Source organism: Salvelinus alpinus, chromosome 1 (genome assembly GCF_045679555.1).
Source record: "Salvelinus alpinus chromosome 1, SLU_Salpinus.1, whole genome shotgun sequence".
Taxonomy (NCBI): Eukaryota; Metazoa; Chordata; class Actinopteri; order Salmoniformes; family Salmonidae; genus Salvelinus; species Salvelinus alpinus.
In genome coordinates, this window is record NC_092086.1 from 28,101,940 (window position 1) to 28,129,276 (window position 27,337).

The 27,337-nt window shown below is 41.6% G+C and overlaps 1 protein-coding gene across 4 annotated transcripts; it reads right to left on the bottom strand.

Moving 5' to 3' along the window:
• Positions 1-1,824: 1,824 nt before the first annotated feature.
• LOC139582336 (uncharacterized) lies at positions 1,825-25,549 on the bottom strand. 4 transcript variants are annotated; one of them, XM_071412488.1, is made up of 10 exons: positions 25,074-25,251; positions 20,878-21,019; positions 20,335-20,718; positions 19,704-19,853; positions 19,289-19,327; positions 6,833-7,211; positions 6,474-6,712; positions 5,950-6,141; positions 5,700-5,790; positions 1,826-5,624 (listed from the first exon to the last, which is right to left on the bottom strand). In XM_071412488.1, exons 3-7 carry the CDS (start codon positions 20,360-20,362, stop codon positions 6,691-6,693), a joined length of 618 nt encoding a protein of 205 aa, XP_071268589.1. In that variant the 5' UTR covers positions 20,363-20,718; positions 20,878-21,019; positions 25,074-25,251; the 3' UTR covers positions 1,826-5,624; positions 5,700-5,790; positions 5,950-6,141; positions 6,474-6,690. The 4 variants fall into 4 exon arrangements, with proteins under 4 accessions (XP_071268503.1, XP_071268589.1, XP_071268673.1 ...); XM_071412572.1 differs by having other exon boundaries at positions 1,828-5,624; positions 20,347-20,718; positions 25,074-25,242; XM_071412343.1 differs by having other exon boundaries at positions 1,838-5,624; positions 20,572-20,718; positions 25,074-25,226.
• Between the last annotated feature and the right edge of the window lie 1,788 nt (positions 25,550-27,337).

Genomic DNA, 27,337 nt, shown 5'->3' on the forward strand with positions numbered 1-27,337 from the left:
GAACTCATCACTGTATCCTATATCAACATGTGGGTTGGGTCTCTCTATCTGTGAGGCGAGAGCAACATGCTCTCTTGTTTATTTATAAAGCACTTCTTTTAAAACTACCTCCATATATATCATCATTAATTTCCACAAGATGTACTAATTTTAAAACCAGATCACAGATGTGGATTACATTAGAGACTCCTGCGGTCTCCACAGAGTTGGGTAGGACTGCCTTCAGTTCCTTTGCACCTTATTCATGGAACAAACTGCAGATCCAACTTAAGTTAGACACTCTGGTGTCTCTTGCCCATTTTAAAATGCGTATGGAGGATCAATATGATGTTGTCTGTGATTGTTTCTGTTGAATTGTGTATGTTTTGAAATGTTCTTGTCTGTATGTCTAAAACTGTACATGTCAACATGTTTACACAGGGCACAGCCGTAAAATAGATCCAGGTCTCAGTCTGTTTTCCCTGTTAAAATAAAGATTTTAAAAAAAATTAAAAAAAAAAAACATATCCTCTACTCTCAGACATGAGAGGTGAATGGTTCACTACATAACATATCCTCTACTCCCAGACATGAGAGGTGAATGGTTCACTACATAACATATCCTCTACTCCCAGACATGAGAGGTGAATGGTTCACTACATAACATATCCTCTACTCCCAGACATGAGAGGTGAATGGTTCACTACATAACATATCCTCTACTCCCAGACATGAGAGGTGAATGGTTCACTACATAACATATCCTCTACTCTCAGACATGAGAGGTGAATGGTTCACTACATAACATATCCTCTACTCTCAGACATGATAGAGGTGAATGGTTCACTACATAACATATCCTCTACTCCCAGACATGAGAGGTGAATGGTTCACTACATAACATATCCTCTACTCCCAGACATGAGAGGTGAATGGTTCACTACATAACATATCCTCTACTCCCAGACATGAGAGGTGAATGGTTCACTACATAACATATCCTCTACTCTCAGACATGAGAGGTGAATGGTTCACTACATAACATATCCTCTACTCCCAGACATGAGAGGTGAATGGTTCACTACATAACATATCCTCTACTCCCAGACATGAGAGGTGAATGGTTCACTACATAACATATCCTCTACTCCCAGACATGAGAGGTGAATGGTTCACTACATAACATATCCTCTACTCCCAGACATGAGAGGTGAATGGTTCACTACATAACATATCCTCTACTCCCAGACATGAGAGGTGAATGGTTCACTACATAACATATCCTCTACTCCCAGACATGAGAGGTGAATGGTTCACTACATAACATATCCTCTACTCCCAGACATGAGAGGTGAATGGTTCACTACATAACATATCCTCTACTCTCAGACATGAGAGGTGAATGGTTCACTACATAACATATCCTCTACTCTCAGACATGATAGAGGTGAATGGTTCACTACATAACATATCCTCTACTCCCAGACATGAGAGGTGAATGGTTCACTACATAACATATCCTCTACTCCCAGACATGAGAGGTGAATGGTTCACTACATAACATATCCTCTACTCCCAGACATGAGAGGTGAATGGTTCACTACATAACATATCCTCTACTCTCAGACATGAGAGGTGAATGGTTCACTACATAACATATCCTCTACTCCCAGACATGAGAGGTGAATGGTTCACTACATAACATATCCTCTACTCCCAGACATGAGAGGTGAATGGTTCACTACATAACATATCCTCTACTCCCAGACATGAGAGGTGAATGGTTCACTACATAACATATCCTCTACTCCCAGACATGAGAGGTGAATGGTTCACTACATAACATATCCTCTACTCCCAGACATGAGAGGTGAATGGTTCACTACATAACATATCCTCTACTCTCAGACATGAGAGGTGAATGGTTCACTACATAACATATCCTCTACTCTCAGACATGATAGAGGTGAATGGTTCACTATATAACATATCCTCTACTCTCAGACATGAGAGGTGAATGGTTCACTACATAACATATCCTCTACTCTCAGACATGAGAGGTGAATGGTTCACTACATACAGTGGCGGAAAAAGTACCCAACTGTCATACTTGAGTAAAAGTAAAGATACCTTAATCGAAAATGACTCAAGTAAAAGTAGTCACCCAGTAAAGTTCTACTTGAATAAAAGTCTAAAAGTATTTGATTTAAAATATACTTAAGTATGAATAGTAAAAGTATAAATAATTTAAAATTCCTTATATTAAGCAAACCAGATTGCATAATTTTCTTGTTTTTTAAATTTACGCAAAGCCAGGGGTACACTCCAACAATCAGACATAATTTACAAATAAAGCAGTTGTGTTTGGTGAGTCCGCCAGATCAGAGGCAGTAGGGATGACCAGGGATGTTCGGTTGATAAGTGTGTGCATTTGACAATTTTCCTGTCCTGCTAACCATTCCAAATGTAGTACTTTTGGGTGTCAAGGAAAATGTATGGAGTAAAAAGTACAATATTTTATTAAAGAATGTAGTGAAATAAAAGTAGTCAAAAAATATAAATAGTAAAGTAAAGTACAGATACCTCAAAAAAGTAGCACTTTAAAGTATTTTTACCTAAGTCCTTTACACCACTGACTACATAACATATCCTCTAGTTCCAAACATGAAAGGGGTGAATGGTTCTCTACCAGTGGTGTAAAGTACCTAAGTAAAAATACTTTAAAGTACTACATAAGTAGTTTTTTTAGTTATTTGTACTTTACTATTTATATTTTTGATTACTTTTACTTCACTACATTCCTAAATAAAGTAATGTACTTTTTACTCCATACATTTTCCCTGATCCCCAAAAGTACTTAAATCATGCCGTCTGGTTTGCTTAATATAAGGAATGTGAAATTATTTATATTTTAGCAATTACATTTACCTTTATTTTACTGGTTGGCTTATTTTACTGGTTGGCTTTCACCTTGACTTGAGTCATTTTCTATTAAGGTATCTTTACTTTTACTCAAGTATGACAGTTGGGTATTTGTTCCACCACTGTTCACTACATAACATATCCTCTACTCCCAGACATAGAGGTGAATGGTTCACCACATTACATAACCTCACCACAACATATTTAACAGCAAAGAAAGCCACACTGTGGAGGAAGTGTGTATACACACCTGATTCAATAATTATGGTCTAAATTGAAGACCATGGTAAATTGCTTATTGAATCAGGTTAGAGTGGGTCTGGTCAATTGCTTGTTGAATCAGGTTAGAGTGGGTCTGGTCAGTTGCTTGTTGAATCAGGTTAGAGTGGGTCTGGTCAATTGCTTGTTGAATCAGGTTAGAGTGGGTCTGGTCAGTTACTTGTTGAATCAGATTAGAGTGGGTCTGGTCAGTTGCTTATTGAATCATGTTAGAGTGGGTCTGGTCAGTTGCTTATTGAATCAGGTTAGAGTGGGTCTGGTCAGTTGCTTGTTGAATCAGGTTAGAGTGGGTCTGGTCAGTTACTTGTTGAATCAGATTAGAGTGGGTCTGGTCAGTTGCTTGTTGAATCAGGTTAGAGTGGGTCTGGTCAATTGCTTGTTGAATCAGATTAGAGTGGGTCTGGTCAGTTGCTTGTTGAATCAGGTTAGAGTGGATCTGGTCAGTTGCTTATTGAATCTGGTTAGAGTGGGTCTGGTAAATTGCTTATTGAATCAGGTTAGAGTGGGTCTGGTCAATTGCTTGTTGAATCAGGTTAGAGTGGGTCTGGTCAGTTACTTGTTGAATCAGATTAGAGTGGGTCTGGTCAGTTGCTTGTTGAATCAGGTTAGAGTGGGTCTGGTCAGTTGCTTATTGAATCAGGTTAGAGTGGGTCTGGTCAGTTGCTTATTGAATCAGGTTAGAGTGGGTATGGTCAGTTACTTGTTGAATCAGGTTAGAGTGGGTCTGGTCAGTTACTTGTTGAATCAGGTTAGAGTGGGTCTGGTCAGTTGCTTGTTGAATCGGGTTAGAGTGGGTCTGGTCAGTTGCTTATTGAATCAGGTTAGAGTGGATCTGGTCAGTTGCTTGTTGAATCGGGTTAGAGTGGGTCTGGTCAGTTGCTTATTGAATCAGGTTAGAGTGGGTCTGGTCAGTTGCTTATTGAATCAGGTTAGAGTGGGTCTGGTAAGTTGCTTATTGAATCAGGTTAGAGTGGATCTGGTCAGTTGCTTATTGAATCAGGTTAGAGTGGGTCTGGTCAGTTGCTTGTTGAATCAGGTTAGAGTGGGTCTGGTCAGTTGCTTATTGAATCAGGTTAGAGTGGGTCTGGTCAGTTGCTTGTTGAATCAGGTTAGAGTGGGTCTGGTCAGTTGCTTATTGAATCAGGTTAGAGTGGGTCTGGTCAATTGCTTGTTGAATCAGGTTAGAGTGGGTCTGGTCAGTTGCTTGTTGAATCAGGTTAATGTGGGTCTGGAACTAAAGCCAGTGTACACAGCACCTACTGTTGGTAAACCTCAAGTCAGGGTGTGAGAACAACGCTCTCTAGTGGGGGGGAGAGGTGTCTGCATAAAGCCAACAATTTGGGTACTTTTGAGGGCCAGGCCTCAGAGAGCTGGAAACACAAAAGGAAACATTATTATTTATTTTACCCCCTTTTCTCCCCAATTTCTTTTTGTGGTATCCAATTGCTAGTAATTACTATCTTGTCTCATCGCTACAACTCCCGTACGGGCTCGGGAGAGACGAAGGTTGAAAGCCATGCGTCCTCCGAAACACAACCCAACCAAGCCGCACAGCTTCTTAACATTGCGCGCCTAGAACCCGGAAGCCAGCCGCACCAATGTGTCAGAGGAAACACCGTGCACCCGGCCCGCCACAGGAGTCGCTGGTGCACGATGAGACAAGGATATCCCTACGGGCCAAACCCTCCCTAACCCAGACGAAGCTAGGCTAATTGTGCGTCGCCCCACGGACCTCCCGGTCGTGGCCGGCTGCGACAGAGCCTGGGCGCGAACCCAGAGTCTCTGGTGGCGCAGCTAGCGCTGCGATGCAGTGCCCTAGACCACTGCACCACCCGGGAGGCCCTAAAAGGAAAAATTTCTGGGCCAAACACTGGAGAAAATATCCTCTTAGAAAACAGTTTATCACTGATCTCAAGTGAGGTACCCATACATAAAAGTTGTATATTGAAATACTGTATATGGTGGTACATTAAAAATGCTTTTCTATATTTTTTGTAATGCATGTTCATATATTAATAAAATATTGATTTACATATTGTACATCTGTACAGTGATGATGATGGAACATACAGTATATTAAATGAATGTGAACATCAAGACATGAAGTAGAGGGATACTTGTTTCAATAGTTTTTCTATGCTGAAATATTCATGTGTGAATATGGTCCCTCGGGGCAAATGGCCTTGTGAGACAAAATGAAAAACAGTGCTGCTACTTCAACCACTTGCTATGCAGCTGTAAAAAGCTCCGTTTATGAAATCAATTAACTTTGGAAGGATTCATATCAAAGTAGGGTAGAGTTCCAGGGGCAAATTTCTGTCATCTGTGCCATGAGGGTGGAGTGTTGGGCGGGGAACTGTCAAGGGAGCTGGCTTGGTGGTGTTGAGGTGGTCCCATCAGAGTAGAGCATCCTGGGATATTTTTCCCATAGACCTGCTGTTAGACTAGAGGAAAGAGTCAGGAGATCACCAGAGAAAGCGATGATTGGCTGCACACTATTTCAATTAAACCATATTCACCTGCTTTCCTGAAGTAAGGATTCCCCCCTTTGGGAAGACCAGAGTTCCCCAGATACATTCCCATCGGGGGAGGAGGCGGTACAGGCTTGTTCTGTAAACCACATCAACAAATTCTCCAAATGATTAGTACCATTCTCACAGTTAAAATACAATGATCAGCCGCTATTTTTAACTGACATGATTTAAAGTGAATACCTCAGCCTGGGGGTCAGTTTTGTGTCTACATAGAATATTTAAACAGGTTCCATACAGAGTTGTCTTTCTCATCAGATAGATGAATCTCCTTTCTTCTCCTGAAGATCCAGCTGAGCCATCCTCCACTGTTCTGAAGCGCTACAGCAGGGGTCTCAGGCTCAGCCCCCAGCCGGCTGCCAGTCTGGCTCTGAGGGTTGGCCTCTGTGATGGTCATTATGGAACAATCCACCACATCTACTCTGGATATCTGTGACAAGTGGGAGAAGTCAGTCCACTCATGTCACCATACAGAACAACCACTAATTAAATGTTTTATTTAACCTTTATTTAACTAGGCACATCAGTTAATTAAGAACAAATTCTCATTTACAATGACGGCCTACACCGGCCAAACCCGGACGACACTGGGCCAATTGTGCGCCGCCATATGGGACTCCCAATCACGGCCGGTTGTGATACAGCCTGGATTCGAACCAGGGTGTCTGTAGTGACGCCTCTAGCACTGAGATGCAGTGCCTTAGACTGCTGCACCACTCGGGAGTAGAAATTTCATTACTCATAAAATAAAGCTTAAATTACCCTTTCTCTTGCAGTAGAAATCTCCACATGTGGTATTCACTCCACCATTCCACGTTGGTCCCACCATGGGGGTGATTGGAGATGGTGTTGGAGCATTGCATTGGTCGCAGGGACACTGACTGTTGGGAGGGTTGTAGGGATGCCCACCCTCTGCGCAGGGATGATATCCTGGTATTGAGCTGCCCCTGCATGTACTTCATCTCCTGCTGCAAGTTGTTCAGCAGGACCGGAATCTCACCCTAGAGGACATCAGGAGATTTAGCAGACTGGAACAAAGAGAGAGGCTTCACACCATGCCCATTGGACCATCTTTAGGATTCTTTCTCACCCAACTCCAATTTCATGAGGACAAACCTTACCTTGTGAGATGCTTAATGACTGACGGGATGTGTCCCTGCTCCTGCGAGCTCTGACGGGATGTGTCCCTGCGAGCTCTGGTGGGATGTGTTCCTGTGAGCTCTGGTGGGATGTGTCCCTGTGAGGTCTGGTGGGATGTGTCCCTCGGAGCTCTGGTGGGATGTGTCCCTGTGAGCTCTGGTGGGATGTGTCCCTGTGAGGTCTGGTGGGATGTGTCCCTGCGAGCTCTGGTGGGATGTGTCCCTGTGAGCTCTGGTGGGATGTGTCCCTGTGAGCTCTGGTGGGATGTGTCCCTGCGAGCTCTGGTGGGATGTGTCCCTGCGAGCTCTGATGGGATGTGTCCCTGCGAGCTCTGATGGGATGTGTCCCTGCTCCTGTGATCTATAATAGAGGAAAGTGAGCCAGATTAGAGCTCTATGATTCAGCAATGTAACATTCAGCACCCCATGTCTATTGAAATGTACTAAAGTCGAACCTTGCTCCATTGGTAGTTATTTACAGGGGTCCCCATCATTTTCCATTGCCCATATTGTGATTCCTGTAAAAGCTGGGGAATTTGGTAAAGTTACCAGAATTTTGCAATCAAAGAGTCTAAGAGTAGCAGTTCTGTCCATATAATCTTATTCATATCAGCACTTCTTCTCTGGAACTCTTTGCTTTATGAGATGCAATATGATATAGTATCACAAAATTCCATGCCAGCAGATTGGATAATTAATATAGCATGATTGGTAATGTAAGTCATTCTAGAGTTCCAAATTGGCCTACAATCCCAGCATGAATGCCCACTGTCATTGGTGCACGTGAAAGTCTAATAGCGCGAGAACACCATGTGTCCAGGTCGAAATGTAAAGTTATAATTCGTCACAAATTATCCAAGATGGCAGAATGTAATGTCGTTTGTCTGTGACTAGTACATTTTAACCTACTAATAACCTATTTATTTATGGTTGAGTAACTTCCTTGTTGTGTGGAGCAAACTATTTTGTTTTTGCTGGTGTAAAGATCACGGGTCTCCCTCAACTCGGCACTTCATTACTTGAAGTTTACCAAAGTAACCCTATCTCCCTGACCTGTCAATGTTTTTAATTTGCTGTTTTTTATTTTCTTATACTCTTGTGAATTCTATGGTTTTTACTAGATTACTTGTAGTTTGTCATGTCTTTTGTCTGTAATTTTTGTAATGACTTGGTGCTGCCTATCTTGGCCTGGACGCTCTTGAAAAATAGATTTTAAATCTCAATGAGCCCTTCCTGGTTAAATAAAGGTTTAATAAAATAAAAGTAATAATAATAATAATTTAATTCATCTCAAGTTAAATCAAAGTCCCTTGTTCTAGATAGAAACCACAAATGTAATAGTTCTGATAATACGTATATAAAATCTAAAACACTAGAAGTTTCATGATGCTGGTATCTAAACCAAAGTAGATCATTTTAAGATTGTTCTATACATCAGTTGGGGTCTCTATAAGCTTCAATATGAGGTCGTAAACCTAGCATGGAAGTGCATCCTTGTAGCTGTGTGGGCTGATTTAGTCAACATGTTTGCCTTGGGTAAATTGAGCCAATGGCCATGGGGTAAGTTGAGCAAATTTTTCTTCCCAGGTGTAATGCTGGGATATGAGGTAACAAGGAGCGGAAGCATATAAGAAATCCCGCTATGCCCTTTGACAAACCATCCCAATCAAAGCGTCAATACAGGACTAAGATTGAACTGCACGACACGGGCTCTGACCCTCGGCGGATGTGGCAGGGCTTGCAAACTACTGCAGACACAAAGGGTAGCACAGCCACGAGCTGCCCAGTGACGCGAGGCTACCAGACGAGCTTAACTACTCGCTTCGAGGCAAGTAACACTGAAGCATGCATGAGAGCATCAGCTGTTCCGGACGACTGTGTGATCACGCTCTCCATAGCCGATGTGAGTAAGATCTTTAAACAGGTCAACATTCACAAGGCCACAGGGCCAGATGGATTACCAGGACGTGTACTCCAATCATGCGCTGACCAACTGGCAAGTGTCTTCACTGACATTTTCAACCTGTCCCTGACTGAGTCTGTAATACAAACATGTTTCAAACAGGCCACCATAATCCCGGTGCCCAAGAACAATCAGGTAACCTGCCTAAATGACTACCGATCTGTAGCACTCACGTCTGTAGCCATGAAGTGCTTTGAAAGGCTGGTCACGGCTCACATCAACACCATTATCCCAGTAACCCTAGACCCACTCTAATTTGCATACCGCCCCAACAGATCCACAGGTGATGCAATCTCTATTGCACTCAACACTGCCCTTTCCCACCTGGACAAAAGGAACACCTATGTTAGAATGCTATTCATTGACTACAGCTCAGCGTTCAACACCATAGTGTCCTCAAAGCTCATCACTAAGCTAAGGACCCTCGGACTAAACACCTCCCACCGCAACTGGATCCTGGACTTCGTGACGGGCTGCCCTCAGGTGGTAAGGGTAGGTAACAACACATCCACCACGTTGATCTTCAACACAAGGGCCCCCAAGAGTGTGCGTGCTCAGTCCCCTCCTGTTCTCCCTGTTCACTCATTACTGCATGGCCAGGCACAATTCCAAACACCATCATCAAGTTTGCCGATGACACAACAGTGGTAGTCCTGATCACCAACAGTGATGAAACAGCCTATATGGAGGAGGTCAGAGACCTGTGTGGTGTGGTGCCAGGACAACAACCTCTCCCTCAACGTGATCAAGACAAAGGAGATGATTGTGGACTACAGGAAAAAGAGGACCAAGCACGCCCCCATTCTCATCGACAGGGCTGCAGTGGAGCCAACATCACCAACAAACTATCATGGTCCAAACACACTAAGACAGTCATGAAGAGGGCACGACAAAGCCTATTTCCCCTCAGGAGACTGAAAAGATTTGGCATGGGTCCTCAGATCCTCAAAAGGTTCTACAGCTGCACCATCGAGAGCATCCTGACTGGTTGCATCACTGCCTGATATGGAAACTGCTCGGCCTCCGACCGCAAGGCACTACAGAGGGTAGTGCGTACGGCCCAGTACATCACTGGGGCCAAGCTTCCCTCCATTCAGGACCTCTATACTATGCGGTGTCAGAGGAAGGCCCTAAAAATTGTCAAAGATTCCAGCCACCATAGTCATAGACTGTTCTCTCTGCTAAAAGGCTTCTTAACAGCTTCTACCCCCAAGCCATAAGACTCCTGAACAGCTAATCAAAAAGGGCTACCCAGACCCCTCACTGCTGCTACTCTGTTTATTATCTATGCATGGTCACTTTAACTCTACCTACATATTACCTCGACTAAACGGTGCACCCACACATTGACTCTGTGCCGGTACCCCCTGTATAAAGCCTCGCTATTGTTATTGTACTGCTGCTGTTTAATCATTTGTTACTTTTATTGTCTATTTTTTTAACATGTTTTTCTTCTTAAATTCTTAAAGCATTGTTGGTTAAGGGCATTGTAAGTAAGTATTTCATTGTAAAGTCTACACTTATTGTATTCAGCGCATGTGACAAATACAATTTTGATTTGACAACAGGGCCTGGCCTGTTGTAAAAGTACAAAGCCTTTGTAAGGTGTTAATTAAGACTGATAAAATATGCTTAAAATGATTAAAAGACAAAAAAGTGATTGTGTCAAATTGTGTTATGGTAAGTTGTGTTATGGTTTTAATTGTGTTAGTTTTTATAAAGGTAGTGGTAATATTTAATTCAGTACAGAAATGTGTAGAAAGCTTAACTTCCACTGTCCAGAGGATAAACTTACTTTGTCTGGCAGTGAAACAGTTCATTCAGCCTCATTTACTGTTTAAAAGAAAAACATAGCTGATATGGCAGACTTGCTTAAACAAATGTGCTTTCTACTGACAATTGAGATGTTCAAACTATGGCATAAGGGTGTCAGGTTTTGGCCAAGACTGTTCGGGTTTTGGTCACTAGATGTCCCCATTGCACCTTTTTTGTAGCTTTTGTTTTTCTTGCTCTAATTATTGTTTGCACCTGTAGGTCATTCCCTTGTTAGTATTTAAACCCTGTGTGTTCCTCAGTTCCTTGCTCAGTGTTTGTAAGTTAGCACCCAGCCTCAGCCCAAGCCTTGTTCTTTACAGATATTTATTTTATTGGATTTTCCAGAGGTTCGCTGGTTTAGTTCTTGTGTATATTTTGAGTAGTCTTTTGAGGTTTGTTTTTTCCCTGCTGTTTTTTACCACTTTGTGGAGTTTCTTTTGTATTTTGGAGGATTTCCATTTTGTGCCTCTTGGCTTTATTTTTGGACATTGTGGATTTAGTTTCTTTGCCTGAAGATTTTGTTCTTTAATTAAACCACCATCTCTAGTACTGCTGTGTCTGCCTCATCTTCTGGGTTCTGACGATTATTAGTGACTGTTTCTCACACCGGGTCCTGACAAAGGGGACTTTCTTAGCTACAGTATACGTTTCTCCCTTGCATATTACATCATTAATGCAGCAGCACACAATACATTTTTGGACTCACCTTGTGAAGGTGACGCAGCGGTCTTTTGTGGGCAAATTTTGTCATCAAAGTCTGGCATTCTCTGAATTTCTCAGGAAAAACCACAGCCACTCCATTGAATAGCAGGCTAACGTTAGTGGTTTCTTTGCAACGCTTGCAGTTAGACACTGATTCCTTCCAAACGATTCATTGTTGAATTTGCGATTTCCAACTTGTTGTGTAATCTTTATGTACAGTGGCCGATGAGCACCGATATGTTTTATCTACATTTTCTCTTCATTATTTCTCTTCACATGACAAGGATTAAAAGGATTTGCCAGTAGTTTGTTGACAACTGATGATGACTGTTAGCTAAGACTTGGAAAGTAAGATGTTGACATGATCAGTCCAATCAAGCTACTGTAGATATAACGTGATTTGATGATCTGTGGCCAATGGCCTTGAGCCTTCTTGGACGGGCACTGCTAATATAACTCTGTGGCAGAACCCAAGGGGCAAAAATTTGAGCTCTAACCTTAGTGACAGAAAACTGAGTGACAGAAAACTGAGCCAATCAGGCGCAACGCTCTGTATTTTCTGCTGTCTAGCCCCACCACCACAGAAAGCACTGAGCTAGGGTGAAACACCTGCATTTTGGAGCTGCCTTACTCAAGAAAGCAAAAAGAGATCATGTTTTTATGCGGCTTTATTAACTCAACTTTTTTTCTTCTTCTTTTTTTTTCTTTTTTACATTGTTTGCAAACTGATATGTGTCACGTATTAATGCAAAAATAAGATACAAAACAGGCAAGCCCACCCCCCCCCCCAAAAAAAAAAAGTGTGGGCCCTGCCCCACCTGCCCTGAATGACGCCCCACCTGCCCTGAATGACGGGTCACCACTGGTCGACATAATTTTTGAATGACTACCCCTTCCTCTGTCCCACCATATCTGTAAGATCCCTCAGTCAAGTAGGGCATTTCAAGCAGAGATTCAACTACAAAGACCAGGGAGGTTTTCAAAAGCCTCATGAAGGGCAGTGATTGGTAGATGGCTAACAATAACAAATCAGACATTTAATATCTCTTTAAGCATGGTCAAGTTAATAAATGCTGTGGATGATGTATTAAACCACCCAGACCAGTGGAGGCTGCTGAGGGGAGGATGGCTTATAGTAATGGCTGGAATGGAGTAAATGGAATGGTATCAAACACATCAAAGACGTGGTTTCCATATGGTTGATACCACTCCACTGACTGCATTCAAATCAAGTTTATTTTATATAGCCCTTCGTACATCAGCTAATATCTCGAAGTGCTGTACAGAAACCCAGCCTAAAACCCCAAACAGCAAGCAATGCAGGTGTAGAAGCACGGCGGCTAGGAAAAACTCCCTAGAAAGGCCAAAACCTAGGAAGAAACCTAGAGAGGAACCAGGCTATGAGGGGTGGCCAGTCCTCTTCTGGCTGTGCCGGGTGGAGATTATAACAGAACATGGCCAAGATGTTCAAATGTTCATAAATGACCAGCATGGTCAGATAATAATCAGGAGTAAATGTCAGTTGGCTTTTCATAGCCGATCATTAAGAGTATCTCTACCGCTCCTGCGGTCTCTAGAGAGTTGAAAACAGCAGGTCTGGGACAGGTAGCACGTCCGGTGGACAGGTCAGGGTTCCATAGGCAGAACAGTTGAAACTGGAACAGCAGCAAGGCCAGGTGGACTGGGGACAGCAAGGAGTCATCATGCCCGGTAGTCCTGACGCATGGTCCTAGGGCTCAGGTCCTCAGAGAGAGAGAAAGAAAGAGAGAAGGAGAGAATTAGAGAGAGCATACTTAAATTCACACAGGACACCGGATAAGACGTATCCCACACAGGACACTGGAGAAGTACTCCAGATATAACCAACTGACCCTAGCCCCCCGACACATAAACTACTGCAGCATAAATACTGGAGGCTGAGACAGGAGGGCAGGAGGGGTCAGGAGACACTGTGGCCCCATCCGAAGATACCCCCGGACAGGGCCAAACAGGAAGGATATAACCCCACCCACTTTGCCAAAGCACAGCCCCCACACCACGAGAGGGATACCTTCAACCACCAACTTACCATCCTGAGACAAGGCCGAGTATAGCCCACAAAGATCTCCACCACAGCACAAACCAAGGGGGGGCGCCAGCATTCCAGCAATTATTATGAGCCATCCTCCCCTCAGCAGTCTTTACTGGCCCAGACACACCAAAGATACAGTTCTTCTGAACTGAGCTGCAGGATAGGGAGGGAACTGCTTAGGGATGTCACCATCAACAGTGACAAGCCACGGGCGTCTGACAACTTGGATGGAAAATTACTGAAAATAATAGTGGATCATATTGCCACTCCTATTTGCCATATCTTCAATCTAAGCCTACTAGAAAGTGTGTGCCCTCAGGCCTGGAGGGAAGCAAAAGTAATTCCGCTACTCAAGAATAGTAAAGCCCACTTTACCGCTCAAATAGCCGACCAATCAGCCTGTTACCAACTATAAGAATATTTGGAAGATAAATACACGATGCAGAGACAGAGGATGAGAAGTCAATAGAGTAGTAACGATCAATGGAAATAGTTGGTTTTCAGTTCAACATCTGTTAGGAATGTCAGTCCTGAAGTTACGATGTGGCACGTTCTCAATGGTCCAACCTGAAATAGAATTCCTTGCAATAAAATCCTAATTGGCCAACCACAGGATAGGGCTGGGTTATAAACTACATCCTGTCCCTTTGTTCTGTGGAGAACCACAGGAGAGAATCACTGGGAGAGCATCACTGAGGACAGGGGAGAATGACCATCTACCTCCCTGTATGATTTGTTCTCTTCGAATAAACCTATTTTCCTCCCCCTGATTTTCTTTGGGGTCTGTGTTATTAAAGAATAACATCAACTGCTAACACAACCCTTAATAAACATTTTGAAAAAATTGTATTTGACCAGACACAATGCTATTTTACAGTGAACAATTTGACAAAAGACTTTCAGCATGCTTATAGGGAAGAGCATTCAACTTGCACGGCACTTACACAAATGACTGATGATTGGCTGACAGAAATTGATGATAAAAAGATTGTGGGAGCTGTTTTGCTAGACTTCAGTACGGCTTTTGACATTATCGATCATAGTCAGCTGCTGGAAAAACGTATGTGTTATGGCTTTACACCTGCTATATTGTGGATAAAGAGTTACCTGTCTAACAGTACACAGAGGGTGTTATTTAATGGAAGCCTCTCCAGCATAATCCAGGAAGAATCAGGCAATCCATTTTTTTCAAAGCCAGTGTGTCTATGTATGCAGATGACTCAACACAAACACGTCAGCTACTACAGCGAGTGAAATTACTGCAACACTTAACAAAGAGCTGCAATTAGTTTCAGAACGGGTAGCAAGGAATAAGTTAGTCCTAAATATTTCAAAAACTAAAAGCATTGTATTTGGGACAAATCATTCACTAAACCCTAAACCTCAACTAAATGTGGAAATTGAGCAAGCTGAGGTGACTAAACTGCTTGCAGTAACTCTGGATTGTAAACTGGTCAAAACATGTTGATACAAGAGTAGCTAAAAAGGGGAGAAGTCTGTCCATAATAAAGTGCACCTTTTTAACAACACTATCAACAAGGCAGGTCCTACAGGCACTAGTTTTGTCGCACCTGGACTAGTGTTCAGTCGTGTGGTCAGGTGCCACAAAGAGGGACCTTGGAATATTACAATTGGCTCAGAACAGAGCAGCACGACTAGCCCTTAAATGTACATGGAGAGCTCACATTAATAATATTGTCATGACGTTGCCCTGTTGAGGGAGGTTTATGACCCCCCCCCATAAATACCTTTCCCCCTTTTTCTCTCCACTCTACCGAATGGACTCTTGGAAAGCCCTTTGTTAACATAGAGAGAGTAATGTAACATCAAAAGGTTGGGGGGAAAAACAATCTTTCTGTAATCCAACCAGTTGAAAGTGTCCGTTGGTTCTTAAAGAATATGATGTCAGATCAGTTGTTGTCTAGGACATTATATCTGATGATAGGACAACATAAATTGTATCTTGGAAAGTCTACACATTCTAGTTATCAGATTCACATGGAATTCTTGTGCAATTTACATTTTTAAATATGAAACTATTTGTGAAAATTTGAAATGTAATTTTAGCTTCTAAATGAGAGAATTGTTTTCTTAAAGTAAACTATGATCACTCAGTGGCAACGCCCAAGTGAACAGACATTGGTTGAGAAATATGAAACACGCCCTTCTCTCCCCCGCTACAAAAGCCCGTTGACAAAAGTCAACCTTGGGTTCCCGATGACGTGAGGACTGATGTCCATAGGTTTAAAAGGGCTAATATCAACTACAACCTAACAAAATGAACTTTAGTTCCCGACGACGTAGGACTGGTATCCACACGTTCAAAAGGGCTCATTTCAAAGTGGAGGTGACGATCGCCACGCTGGAAGGTTGAATTGACTACACCAGCCAGAATATAGCATGAGCTGAGTATGGCAACTTGGTATGAACTTTGAACTGTTATTCACTAAAGAAGTGATACATCCTAGACGTCGAGTTATCAGCAGCAGCTGTAAACGTGCGTGGCCTAGGAAAGGACGGACAAACTCTTCAGAACGACAGAGTACTACAACGTATCCGCCCAGAAATATTCTTCAAAGGACAAGGGAGATCTCTGCTGGGAAACCCAGCCTTCCATATTCGACCAATCTATCGAAGCGCAGCTCAGAATAAAAATGTTTCTTGCATTTTCCTTTTCCGAATGGGTGGTTATTTAGAATGCATAAGATTTCGTATTTATGATAGCATAGCTTCATAAGAGTCGATTAAGACCCAATCCTTTTGTTCCTCAGTCTTCCCGCTCTTTCATTCAAACCCAACCCCCTTTCTTTGTGTAACCAGCCTTCATATCGGTTTCGTCCGCTGGGGACGTTTTCTTTTATGAAATAATTAGTAATCAATCTATGATCCATCCTGTGTATATGTAATTCTGTGTGATTTATTTAGGTATTTAGTAAATAAATAATTAAACCAAATGTTGTTTTGCTGATTCGACTTGTTAGCCAGGGTTCGTGAAGATAACCAAGATTTCTACGACGTTCAGACGAGACTGAATAAGGTGACAACTAATAATTGACTGCTATTGATATAAAAGATTAACAGATCTTTAAGAGTTTATTCAGAAAAGAACAGCTCTATAAACATTCTTCCGGGGTTCCCCCGACTTCCTAGTTAACGACATTTACATGCTTAGTTTAATCAGGTAATATTAATTACAGAGAATTGATTTGATAAAATAGCATGTCATATCATTTAATTCATAGTAAAGACACAACAATATGCATGTAAATCTCTCGTGGCACAAAGTGGAGGAGAGATTTGTTGTACTTGTTTCTGTAAGAAGTGTTGACATGCTGAATGCACCGAGGTGTCTGTTTAAAGTACTGACACACAGCTCTGACACCCATGCATAGCCCACAAGACATGCTACCAAGGGTCTTTTTACAATCCAGAACAGACTATAGGAGGCGCACAGTACTTCATAGAGCCATGACTACATGGAACTCTATTCCACATCCGGTAACTGATGCAAGCAGTAGAATCAGATAAAAATAAACAGATACAAATACACCTGATGGAACAGTGGGGAGTGTGAAGACACACAGGCACAGACACACATACTGTACACATGATAAGACACGCACTCTACACACACGTACACATAGATTTTGTATTGTAGATATGTGATAGTAGAGTAGTGGCCTGAGGGAACACACTTAATGTGTTGTGTAAAGTGTTATTAAATGTAATGTCATGTAATATTTTAAAATTCTATATAACTGCCTTTATGTTGCTGGACCCCAGGAAGAGTAGCTTCTGCCTTGGCAGGAACTAATGGAGATCCTTAATAAATACAAATACCATGAGCCCATTGGTGTTTTTATAAAAACAGCTACCGAGTTCAATGGCTGTGATGGGAGAAAACTGAGGATGGATCAACAACATTGAAGTGACTCCACAATAATAACCTAAATGACAGTGAAAATATGAATAAAATATATTACAAAACATGCATCGTGTATGCAACAAGGCGTTAAAGTAATACTGCAAAAAAACACTTTTCAAGCATGTAGGTGGCTGATTCATGGTACGGGTATGCTTGACGTCGGCAAATACTGGATAAAAAGAAACGGGATGGAGCTCGGCACAGGTCAAATCCTGGAGGAAAATCTGCTTCAGTCTGCTTTACACCAGACACTGGTCAAGGAATTCACCTTTCAGCAGGACAATAACCTAAAACACAAGGCCAAATCTACACTGGAGTAGCTTACCTAGAAGACAGTTAACGTTCCTGACTGGCCAAGTTAGTTTTGTACTTAAATCTGCTTGAAAATCTGTGGCAAGACTTGAAAATTGCTGTCTAGCCAAGATCCCCAAAACCTGAAGAATTATGAAAAGAATAATGGACAAATATTGCACAATACAGGTGTGCAAAGCTCTTAAGAGACTTACCCAAGAAGACCCACAGCTGGTGTTTCTAATATGTATCGACTCAGGGGGTTGAATACTTAAAGGTATTGTAATGACCTGGCTAGATTCTAAAGGAACAATTGTTCAGACAGAGGATTGAGTTTACGAATTCACGGTTAATTAACCCAACTCAACACAGGCTACTGTTCGGCCGTAGCCCACGCCAAATAAATGAAGGATATCCGTATAAAACAACCGTGACTATCTCTTGTGAAGACCAGACGTAAGAGAGAGAACAATGGCTAAACATGGCCTTAAACTTGCGATGCTCCACCCCCCTGCCGCTCCACCAGCCACCAGGATGCCCGGCACAACAACATTCCAGGCATGCCCGTGGTTGGCAGATAGCAGATTGACTGGCATGTCGGACCCCGCGAACACTGGGTACTGGTAAGTACAACAAAACCAACGAACAGCATAATACATAACACAGCTGTTCGGGTCACTACAGTATTTTTGTGTTATTTTTCATTCATCTTTGACAGAGTATTTTATGTAGATTTTTGACAAAAAAATTACAATTCAATAAATTTGAATCCCACTTTGTAACAATAAAAAACATGGCCTAATGGAACACTGAAGCATTTGTCAACTAAAACACAATATTGGCTTCTGAATAAATTACTTCAAATTGTGATGCACAAAATAAATGTGTTCTGTCAAGATCAATTTCACACACTGCTACTGTTTCACACTAGTGTCTTAACTATCAAATCAATGTCCACTAAATATGTGCATTCGATAGACTCATTTCAGGTTTTAGTTACAATATATAAAACAATTATGAAAGAATAGTCTGGTGTGATTAACAGCTACAGACAATGCTGTTAACAATTAGCTTGGTAGCAGGACAATGCATGCACTCCATTTCTCCTGCAGAGGGGGAACAGAATAGTGTTGTGCCAGATTGCTCCCTCCTCCAGGCAAAGCATTCACATTCAGTTAGCGATGTGACGTGAGAGACAGAGCAGACATGACACCTACAGGGAAGAGAGCCCATGGCACCCCTGATAATACATCTGTCGCTACGGAAACAGTCCTGTCCTGGTGCTGGGGTCGTGCTCTGCTGGGACTGCTGTATCCTCAGGCTCTGGTTCCATAGGGGACAACAGGAATACCAACACTGTTCTTTTTTGTTATTTAACTAGGCAAGTCAGTTAAGAACAAATTCTTATTTACAATGACGGCCTACTCCGGTCAAACCCGGGCGACACTGGGACAATTGTGCGCTGCCCTATGGGACTCCCAATCACGGCCGGATGTGATGTAGCCTGCCAACCACGGGAATGCCTGGAATGTTCTTGTGCTGGGCATGCTGGTGGTTGGTGGAGCTGTACACATTTTATAAAGTGCATTTTACTATACATTTGATACACTTTGATAGTTCGGACAGGAATCCCTTTTCCATTAGGTAGACAAATAATATACTCAAACATACCTTCTGGCACAACAGAGTCCTCTGGTATCAAGGATTCATCTGGAAAGAGAAACCAGAAGCAACCTTTTACAGTGCTCTACCATGGTTTGTGATTTATCACTCACTGACAATACAATAACAAATCCTGTATTCCTATCTGGGATTGAGGAGAGCAATGGAGAAAGTAAAACAATTCAAAAACTAAGTTCAGTCCTCTTGTCTGAGCAGTTAGTTCTCCATTCCACTTATTCTATTGCAATTCTACCAATCTTCCCAGACCTCTGCATTCCTCTCTGCGGAGACTGTGAAAAGCAGGGTCATGTTCACTAGGCATGAAAAGGAAAGAAGCAGTCTGAAATGGGGAGGAACAATCTGAATAACATCTTGAAGCGTTTTGCAACAGTGTGCCCTAATGAACATGACCCTGGGTGCTCACGTTGTCTGAGTCTTCTGGCTTGAAACAGCTTGAGAAGCAGCAGTCCAATGGCAAGAGAGCCTACTACCACAAATACAGCAGCCACACTCATGTAACTGTTCTTTGGAATTTCCTTTCGATTCGCAGGATTTTCAGGAACCTGGTCTCGTACTGTAACACACAAAATCAGAATCATTTTAAATGAAAATCATGTCACATTCAGGTTTTCGATCAGGGATGCAATCAATTAAGTCATGTTTGTAGGGTATTTGGTTTAAAGGTAGTTAAGTCAATTTATATAACATATGGATACTAATAGAGGATAACGTCAGAAAATAAAGAATTCTTGATGGATCCTCTGCACAGTGGAAATCATGACGCAAAAAGGAGAATACTATATTGTTACACTGTGAGGAGATATCCCATGCACTGTGTGACAGCCACACTGGTGCCACAGCTGTCTCTATACATTAACTCCAATGAGTAGACACAAGCACTGAGAAAATCCTTGCCATAGACATACAGTAAATGCTTACAAGATTTTCCCCTAGTAGGCCAGTCTAACTGTAATCATCCATTCACAAGGAATGACCCCCCCTCCAGCCCCCTTGAGCTGTCCATGTGTTCTATGTAAGAGGATTACTGAGCTCACCTATGAGCTCACCTGTGACCTCCAGCATGAAGTTACAATTTGTGTTTCCACTGTCAGTGTTCACTACACACTCATACGGACCCTCGTCTTCAGGCTGGGTTTCTTTGACCAACAGGGACACAACTTTGTCTTTCTCATTGGAAGGTGGGATGGAAAGCTGATATTTTGGGCTCAGCTGCAACCTGGGATTGGAGGATTGTTGATTGTATTTGAACACAGGTTCACCTTCTCAATTACCATTCTGGTGCAGCCTCCACAACTGGACCCGCTCTATGTTTACATTACCAGGGGATTCATCACTGAACTTCACAGAGCACTCTAGGACTGCATCCTTCCCAGATGCCACCTCGATTACCTGCTTCAACTCTGAGCGCTGACTTAGACCTGTTTAAGCAATAGATAACAAAATTAAACAGGACTGTAGTACAGAAAATTTCACGCCTGATAAATGTAGTTTGGATAAAACAAAACTCCTAGACCATTCATTTTGGAAGTTATGGTGTTGGTAGAAGTACTACAAATTGTGCCTGCATAATGCCTTACTTTTGGATGTCTCCATCCCAGTGATGAGGAGAAACATGAGAGTGGACAAGCTGAAGACCAACGCCATGTTTGGGCCTTTCTCCTTAGTAGAAAAACAGTGGTTCTGAGAAACAGTGGTCTCTCCACAGGAAAGGGTTCACACCTGACAACAATCAGTGGTTGAGACAAATTAATCAGAGAGCAACAGTGGATAGCCTGAATAATATGCATTGACTAATACAAGCATTCACTCAATGAACATGCTCTTCTTGCTTACTAAGAGACCAGGGTTGGGTAGGTTACTTTCTAAATGTCATCAGTTACAAGTTACCTGTCCAAAATTGTAATCAGTAACGTAACTTTTGGATTACCAAAACTCAGTAACGTAATCTTACTGAGGCATTAGAAGAAGACACAAATGTATTTTACCAATTGCAAAACATATATTGCAGGACACATCAATGTTAAAGTTTACATAGCTGGCCATATATGGATGTTACATTTTACTTTATGGGTTGGTTATGTAGGCTTCTTTTTTATTTTTTAAAGGTACGTTGACTGAGAACACATCCTCATTTACAGCAACAACCTGGGGAATAGTTACAGGGGAGAGGAGGGGGAATGAATGAGCCAATTGTAAACTGGGGATGATTATGTGACCGCAATGGTATGAGGGGCAGATTCTTCTAACCCATCGCTTTGTGCTACATATAATGATACGATTAAATGATATCTTTACATTAAAAACCAAAATCTATCAGAATTCCAGTCATTCCAATAAATGTTATACCCCTTGATCTTCAAGAATAGGACTTGGAAATATGGAAGTCAGACTCGAGTCACAAATACGATGACTTGCAACTCGACTTTGACACCAATGACTTGTGACTTAACTTGGACTTGAGCCTTTTGACTGGAACTGACTTGATACCTTCCCCAAGCCCAAATATAAAAAATTATGCTATTAAAAAAAGTGTACAGCGCATCAACTCTTCATTTAACGGATTACAGTTTGAATCGGACAGCAGCCAATCAAATTGTGCCAGCTGAGAAAAAATTGCGTGAGGCAATGCAGAGGAACATTGGCGGGTGAATTCAGATGGAGCCTTTGGAAAGATGATAACCCAAATTATTATTTTCAGATATAAAGACTACGCTGTAGTCAACAAAAAATGGATTGCAACTTGCAAAACATGCGGGAAGAAAATTACAGACGGAGGCGCAACAATTTCCAACTTTGTTCGACATTTGAAGCTGCACAAAGAACCATAAATCGTGGCTAATATAGCCGACAGCTATATATAACCTTTCTAGTGTAGCATGTAGGCTAACGTAACGTTAAATCAATGAGCCTCCACACAGACAGTCAGTGCGGGAACGTGATCATTGCACCCAAGATTGAGCTACAACTGGCTAGGCAGTTGGTAGACTAAATCCTGCCTGATGTTACTGCTGTTCCTAAAACCATTGAAATACGTTAGCCTACTGTAACCACACACAGAGAGGCTGTGTGTGTTTTAAGGTTGGGCGATTGTGTACAAGCCTACATCGCCCGATTGTGCCCTATAGCGATCCTCGATAGTCGATCGCTAAGGGGGGGCGGGTCTTTCTCATGGCTACCCATGTATTTCTATGGAAATATAAAGTTTATTTGGAAAGTAATAAACATATATATTTGTAAAAGCATTCATGATTTGCGTAAATGTAATATACTAACTATTACTCTTGTTAAAAATATGAAATGGTATTACATTTGGTGAAGAGCACATTATGACTTGTTTAGGACTCGAAACTCAAAGTTTAGGACTTGAGACTTGTCGGTCTTGACTTTAAACTTGACTCGGACTTGCCTGTCTTGACTTGGGACTTGTAAAACAATGACTTGGTCTCACCTCTGGGAAGTATAGATTAGCCAAATTGTTTTACCTGAGCATGACCCCAAAACGAAGGACTTATTAGGCAGCCCTACTCTGTTGTTTCTGATTTTGTCGTCATGAAGGACTGGTTGGGCTCATTGATTCCAGTTGAAAAATAAATCCTGCGCTCGTAGAACGGCATGCTTTGCCAAGAGTGTGCAAAGCTGTCATCAAGGCAAAGGGTGGCTACTTTGAAGGATCTAAAATCTATTTTGATTTGTTTAACACTTTTTTGGTTACTACATGATTCTTTATTTGTTATTTCATAGTTTTAATGTCTTCACTATTATTCTACAATGTAGAAAACAGTAAAAAAAAATAAAGAAAAACCCTTGAATGAGTAGGTGTGTCCAAACTTTTGACTGGTACTGTATATATCATTATAATTCCAAAAATAGATGTAACAACTACAGACTGCCCCTTTAAGTCTATCAAACGTGTGCAAGTTTGAGTATGTGTCCATTAGGCCTTTTTATCAGCATTAATTAGATTTAGCAATAAAAGCCCCACTTTTATTCCATAGGCTTGGATCCGCACTATGCAGCTGTTGCAAGAGGCATTTTTCACTGGCTGTCCACTGGTTTCAAAAACAATGATTGATAGGCAGTGTTAGGATTTATGTTTATGCACTATAGTCTGTTAGCATATTTTTTGAAGATGAATATTGTTTTGTTACACACACACACAAACAATACATTTATTGTTCAAGGAATACCTAGGATAGGATAAAGTAATCCTTCTGACCCCCCCCCCCCTTAAAAGATTTAGATGCACTATTGTAAAGTGGTTGTTCCACTGGATGTCATAAGGTGAATGCACCAATTTGTAAGTCGCTCTGGATAAGAGCGTCTGCTAAATGACTTAAATGTAAATGTAAATGTAGAATCGACAGACACAAGACGGATCTAATCTACCCAGCAACCAGATGTGGACAAAAGGAACGCGCCAAGGGGCTTGGACAAATCCGAGGGCCAGCAAAGGCGGGGCAAAGTCTAAACCGCGCCCAGCCTCTACTGTGATAGGCCAACAGACGCGTTGGAACTACGTCATCACGGTATAAGAACAGCTGTTTACGTACTTCCTGCCAGTTCCCTGTTAACCCTGCGTGGTGATACAGCGAACCCGTATATACGAATATTGCATTTGCCATTCATTGTTTGCGGTAATTAAACATAATTAAAGAAAGTTAGCAGACCTTACTTTTTATTTATCCTGATACCGGATGTGTTACACGCAGCGTTCACAGCAGCTTAAACTTCTTGAATTAAACTATTATTGGGTTCAAATACACATTTAGATTTGTGAACAGCCATCCACAACAACCACAATCCATAAGGCGCAAATAGCTAAATGAGAGAGCAGCAGTGTGATTCACATCAATGCGCTAACGTTATGTAGATTTTAATAATAAGTGTTATCCGTATCGCCGTAGACTACACCACTACGATCATCTTCACCTCCAAGCGTTTATTCAAATTGGATACTCTTTGGATGCCGACAGCAGTCGCAGCATTGGAAGACATAGCTTGGACTCTAGCCTACACAAACCTATTCCTGTTCTGTTCCCGCGATCCATCAAACACATTTGGTGTATCATCATAGTGGTCTCTGACTTGTGGTCAGACTCGCTCAGGTGGAACAAACTTACATTTGTGCCTTTTTTCAATGCTTATTTGAATGTCATTGTGAAAACAAAAGTGTCAACGATTCTTTTTCCGCAAACATCCTTTCTGAATTGAAAAGTAATCATTGAAGTAATCATCTAGTTTTCCGAAAGTATCGGTAATCTGATCACAATATTTTTGCTTGTATCGTAACGGATTACAGTTAGCGTTTTTGTAATACTTTACATGTAATCCATTACTGCCCAACCCTGTAAGCGAGCAAGGACGATGTATAATGTATAAAAATAAAGTCGCACTATATATACACTCCCAAAAATGTAAAGAGTAAACCTAACAACCAACGTTTTGTCAAAAATCTAGTGTCGACTAACAGTTAAATGCTTACTTACGGGCACTCTCAACAATGCAGAGAGAAAGACATATTAAAATAAAACGCGCAATAAAAATGATACTAGAATAAAAACACAAAAAAATCGCTGCGTTGCCGAAACGATTGTTATTCGGTTCACCCATTAATTTGTTGGGAGCATATATTGTGCAACTTTACTTTTCATAGTTTTACTCTGTTAGTCAGCACCTCTACAAAAATGTTTGTGTGCGTCATGCGTTTTACTATACCGTGTTCAAAGTCACTAACAAAAGTTAAGGCTGCATGAATCAACAAAATAATACTTACAATTATATTCCAAACTCCCTATAGCCCAGTCCTCATAGCAAGTCTGTTGAGCCAAGAAAATCATTTCACTTGGGGGAAATACTTTCACTTTGTGGTTCACCCTCATTTGACTACTCCCTGCAGTGGGAAGGAGGGGGAAAGTCATTCCAATGCTCAATCTGTTCCAGACAGTATCAGCCCCACCCTGTGGACATTCTTTTAAAAGTGCTTTGGAAGTGTCTTAACATGTCAAATGGGATTTATCTGTAAAAAAACAGGCTGACCAAATCGTTACTCAGATGTTTCACTTTTGGCTTCAAATAGTTTTCTTACAGTAAATTATCCGTGTGGTATGCCATGCATAACTAAAAACATTTAGATTTTTTAAAAACCTTTATTTAACTAGGCAAGTCAGTTAAGAACAAATTCTTATTTACAATGACAGCCTAGGAACAGTGGGTTAACTGCATTGTTCAGAGGCAGAACAAGATTTTTACCTTGACAGCTCAGGGATTCAATCTAGCAACCTTTCGGTTACTGGCCCAACGCTCTAACCACTAGGCTACTGCCGTTCTAGTCTGTCGACTGTGTGTGTGTGTGTGTGTGTGTGTGTGTGTGTGTGTGTGTGTGTGTGTGTGTGTGTGTGTGTGTGTGTGTGTGTGTGTGTGTGTGTGTGTGTGTGTGTGCGTGTGCGCGTGCGCGTGTGTGTGAAGGAAGGAGATGGAACAAAGCCAGACAAAGGGATGATTCTTGGTCAATATATCACTGCTTGTTAACGAAGTGAGAGGAGTAAGCATTGTTACAAATCTTCACTTCTAGATAATCTTTTATGGAGTGTCGTTCCAATATGCTCCCATTTCCCATTTCTGAGGCTGAGAGATAAACAGGCAGAGATAAAGTCACACGGGTTCAGTGGGTTGTTATGAAGCACAGTACTGTTCTGATTACAGAGTGGCCTTTGTGTGGCTGGGAGTGGGCCCTTGAATAAAACCCACTAAGGATCATCTCAAGGTCATAGTGAGTTTAACCGGGCATCACCAGACAAGGCTATGGCAAAAGCAATGTAAGCAGAGCCCAATGACTGAATTATAATACCACAATGCTATATTGCAGTATATATTCTACTACACCATGTGGGTGAAACTTCACAACTAAATATGTCATTATGGTTGTGTAGAGTAAGTATGATCATATATGTTGAGGACTAGTGTCACGTTCTGACCTTTATTTTCCTTTGTTTTTGTCTTTAGTTAGTATGGTCAGGGCGTGAGTTGGGGTGGGCAATCTATGTTATGTGTTTCTATGTTGAGGTTTGTCATTTGGCCTGATATGGTTCTCAATCAGAGGCAGGTGTTTTGCATTGTCTCTGATTGGGAACCATATTAAGGTAGCCTGTTTTCACTGTTGGTTTGTGGGTGATTGTTCCTGTTCGTGTGTTCCTGTTTTTTTCTGTGTTCACTAGTTCGGGACTGTAGCTTCGTTGGTTTTTTGTCTGTTTATTGTTTTTGTTCATATTGCGAAGTATTTCTTTGGCTACATTTCCAGATTGTGATGTCATTAGGTAAACATCATCCTAAAGCCTACTAACAGAGAAAACAGTACATGCAATCAAGAATATTCAGACCTAATCCAGGTGTATTCATGGAAATATATTGACTAATGCAATTTTAATTAAATATAGTTTCATCTTTACTCATTCATTTTATAGAAGAATTAGATGCAAACCCCATAATTGAGAAATTTACATATTCAGAGATATAGTTGTATGTTTCATGTCCTCTCTGAGGTCACTAAATGAAATACACTCGTCATACCCGTCCCTTAAGTGTCCACGAATCACTCCCACAAGTGGACATTCTGTATCAAATCCCCATTTTGGGGATTTAGGAGTTGGCCATGTGAAATCCTTTGTTCTCTCTATGTGTCTCTTTCTGCATGACCAGGGGGAGAGAGTCTCCGCCAGGAATTTACGACCTGAGACAACAGAACCTGGGTATATATAGATAGAGATAGAGAGAGAGAGGCCACAATCTATACCCAGAAAGGGCCACGTCATGACACTATTCTCATAGTTTCTACAGATTGTAAATTAAAGATAACATTTTTGCTAAAATAATTATTATATTATTGATTGGTTGACCATGACTTTTTAAATCACCCAGTATTGCTATCTGCAGTGTTAGCTCTAGGTAAATGTTGCAATTCTTCATCCACACTGCTACTGTATCACACTAGTGTCTTCACTGTCAAATCAATGTCCACTAAATATGAGCAAATGTGTGTGT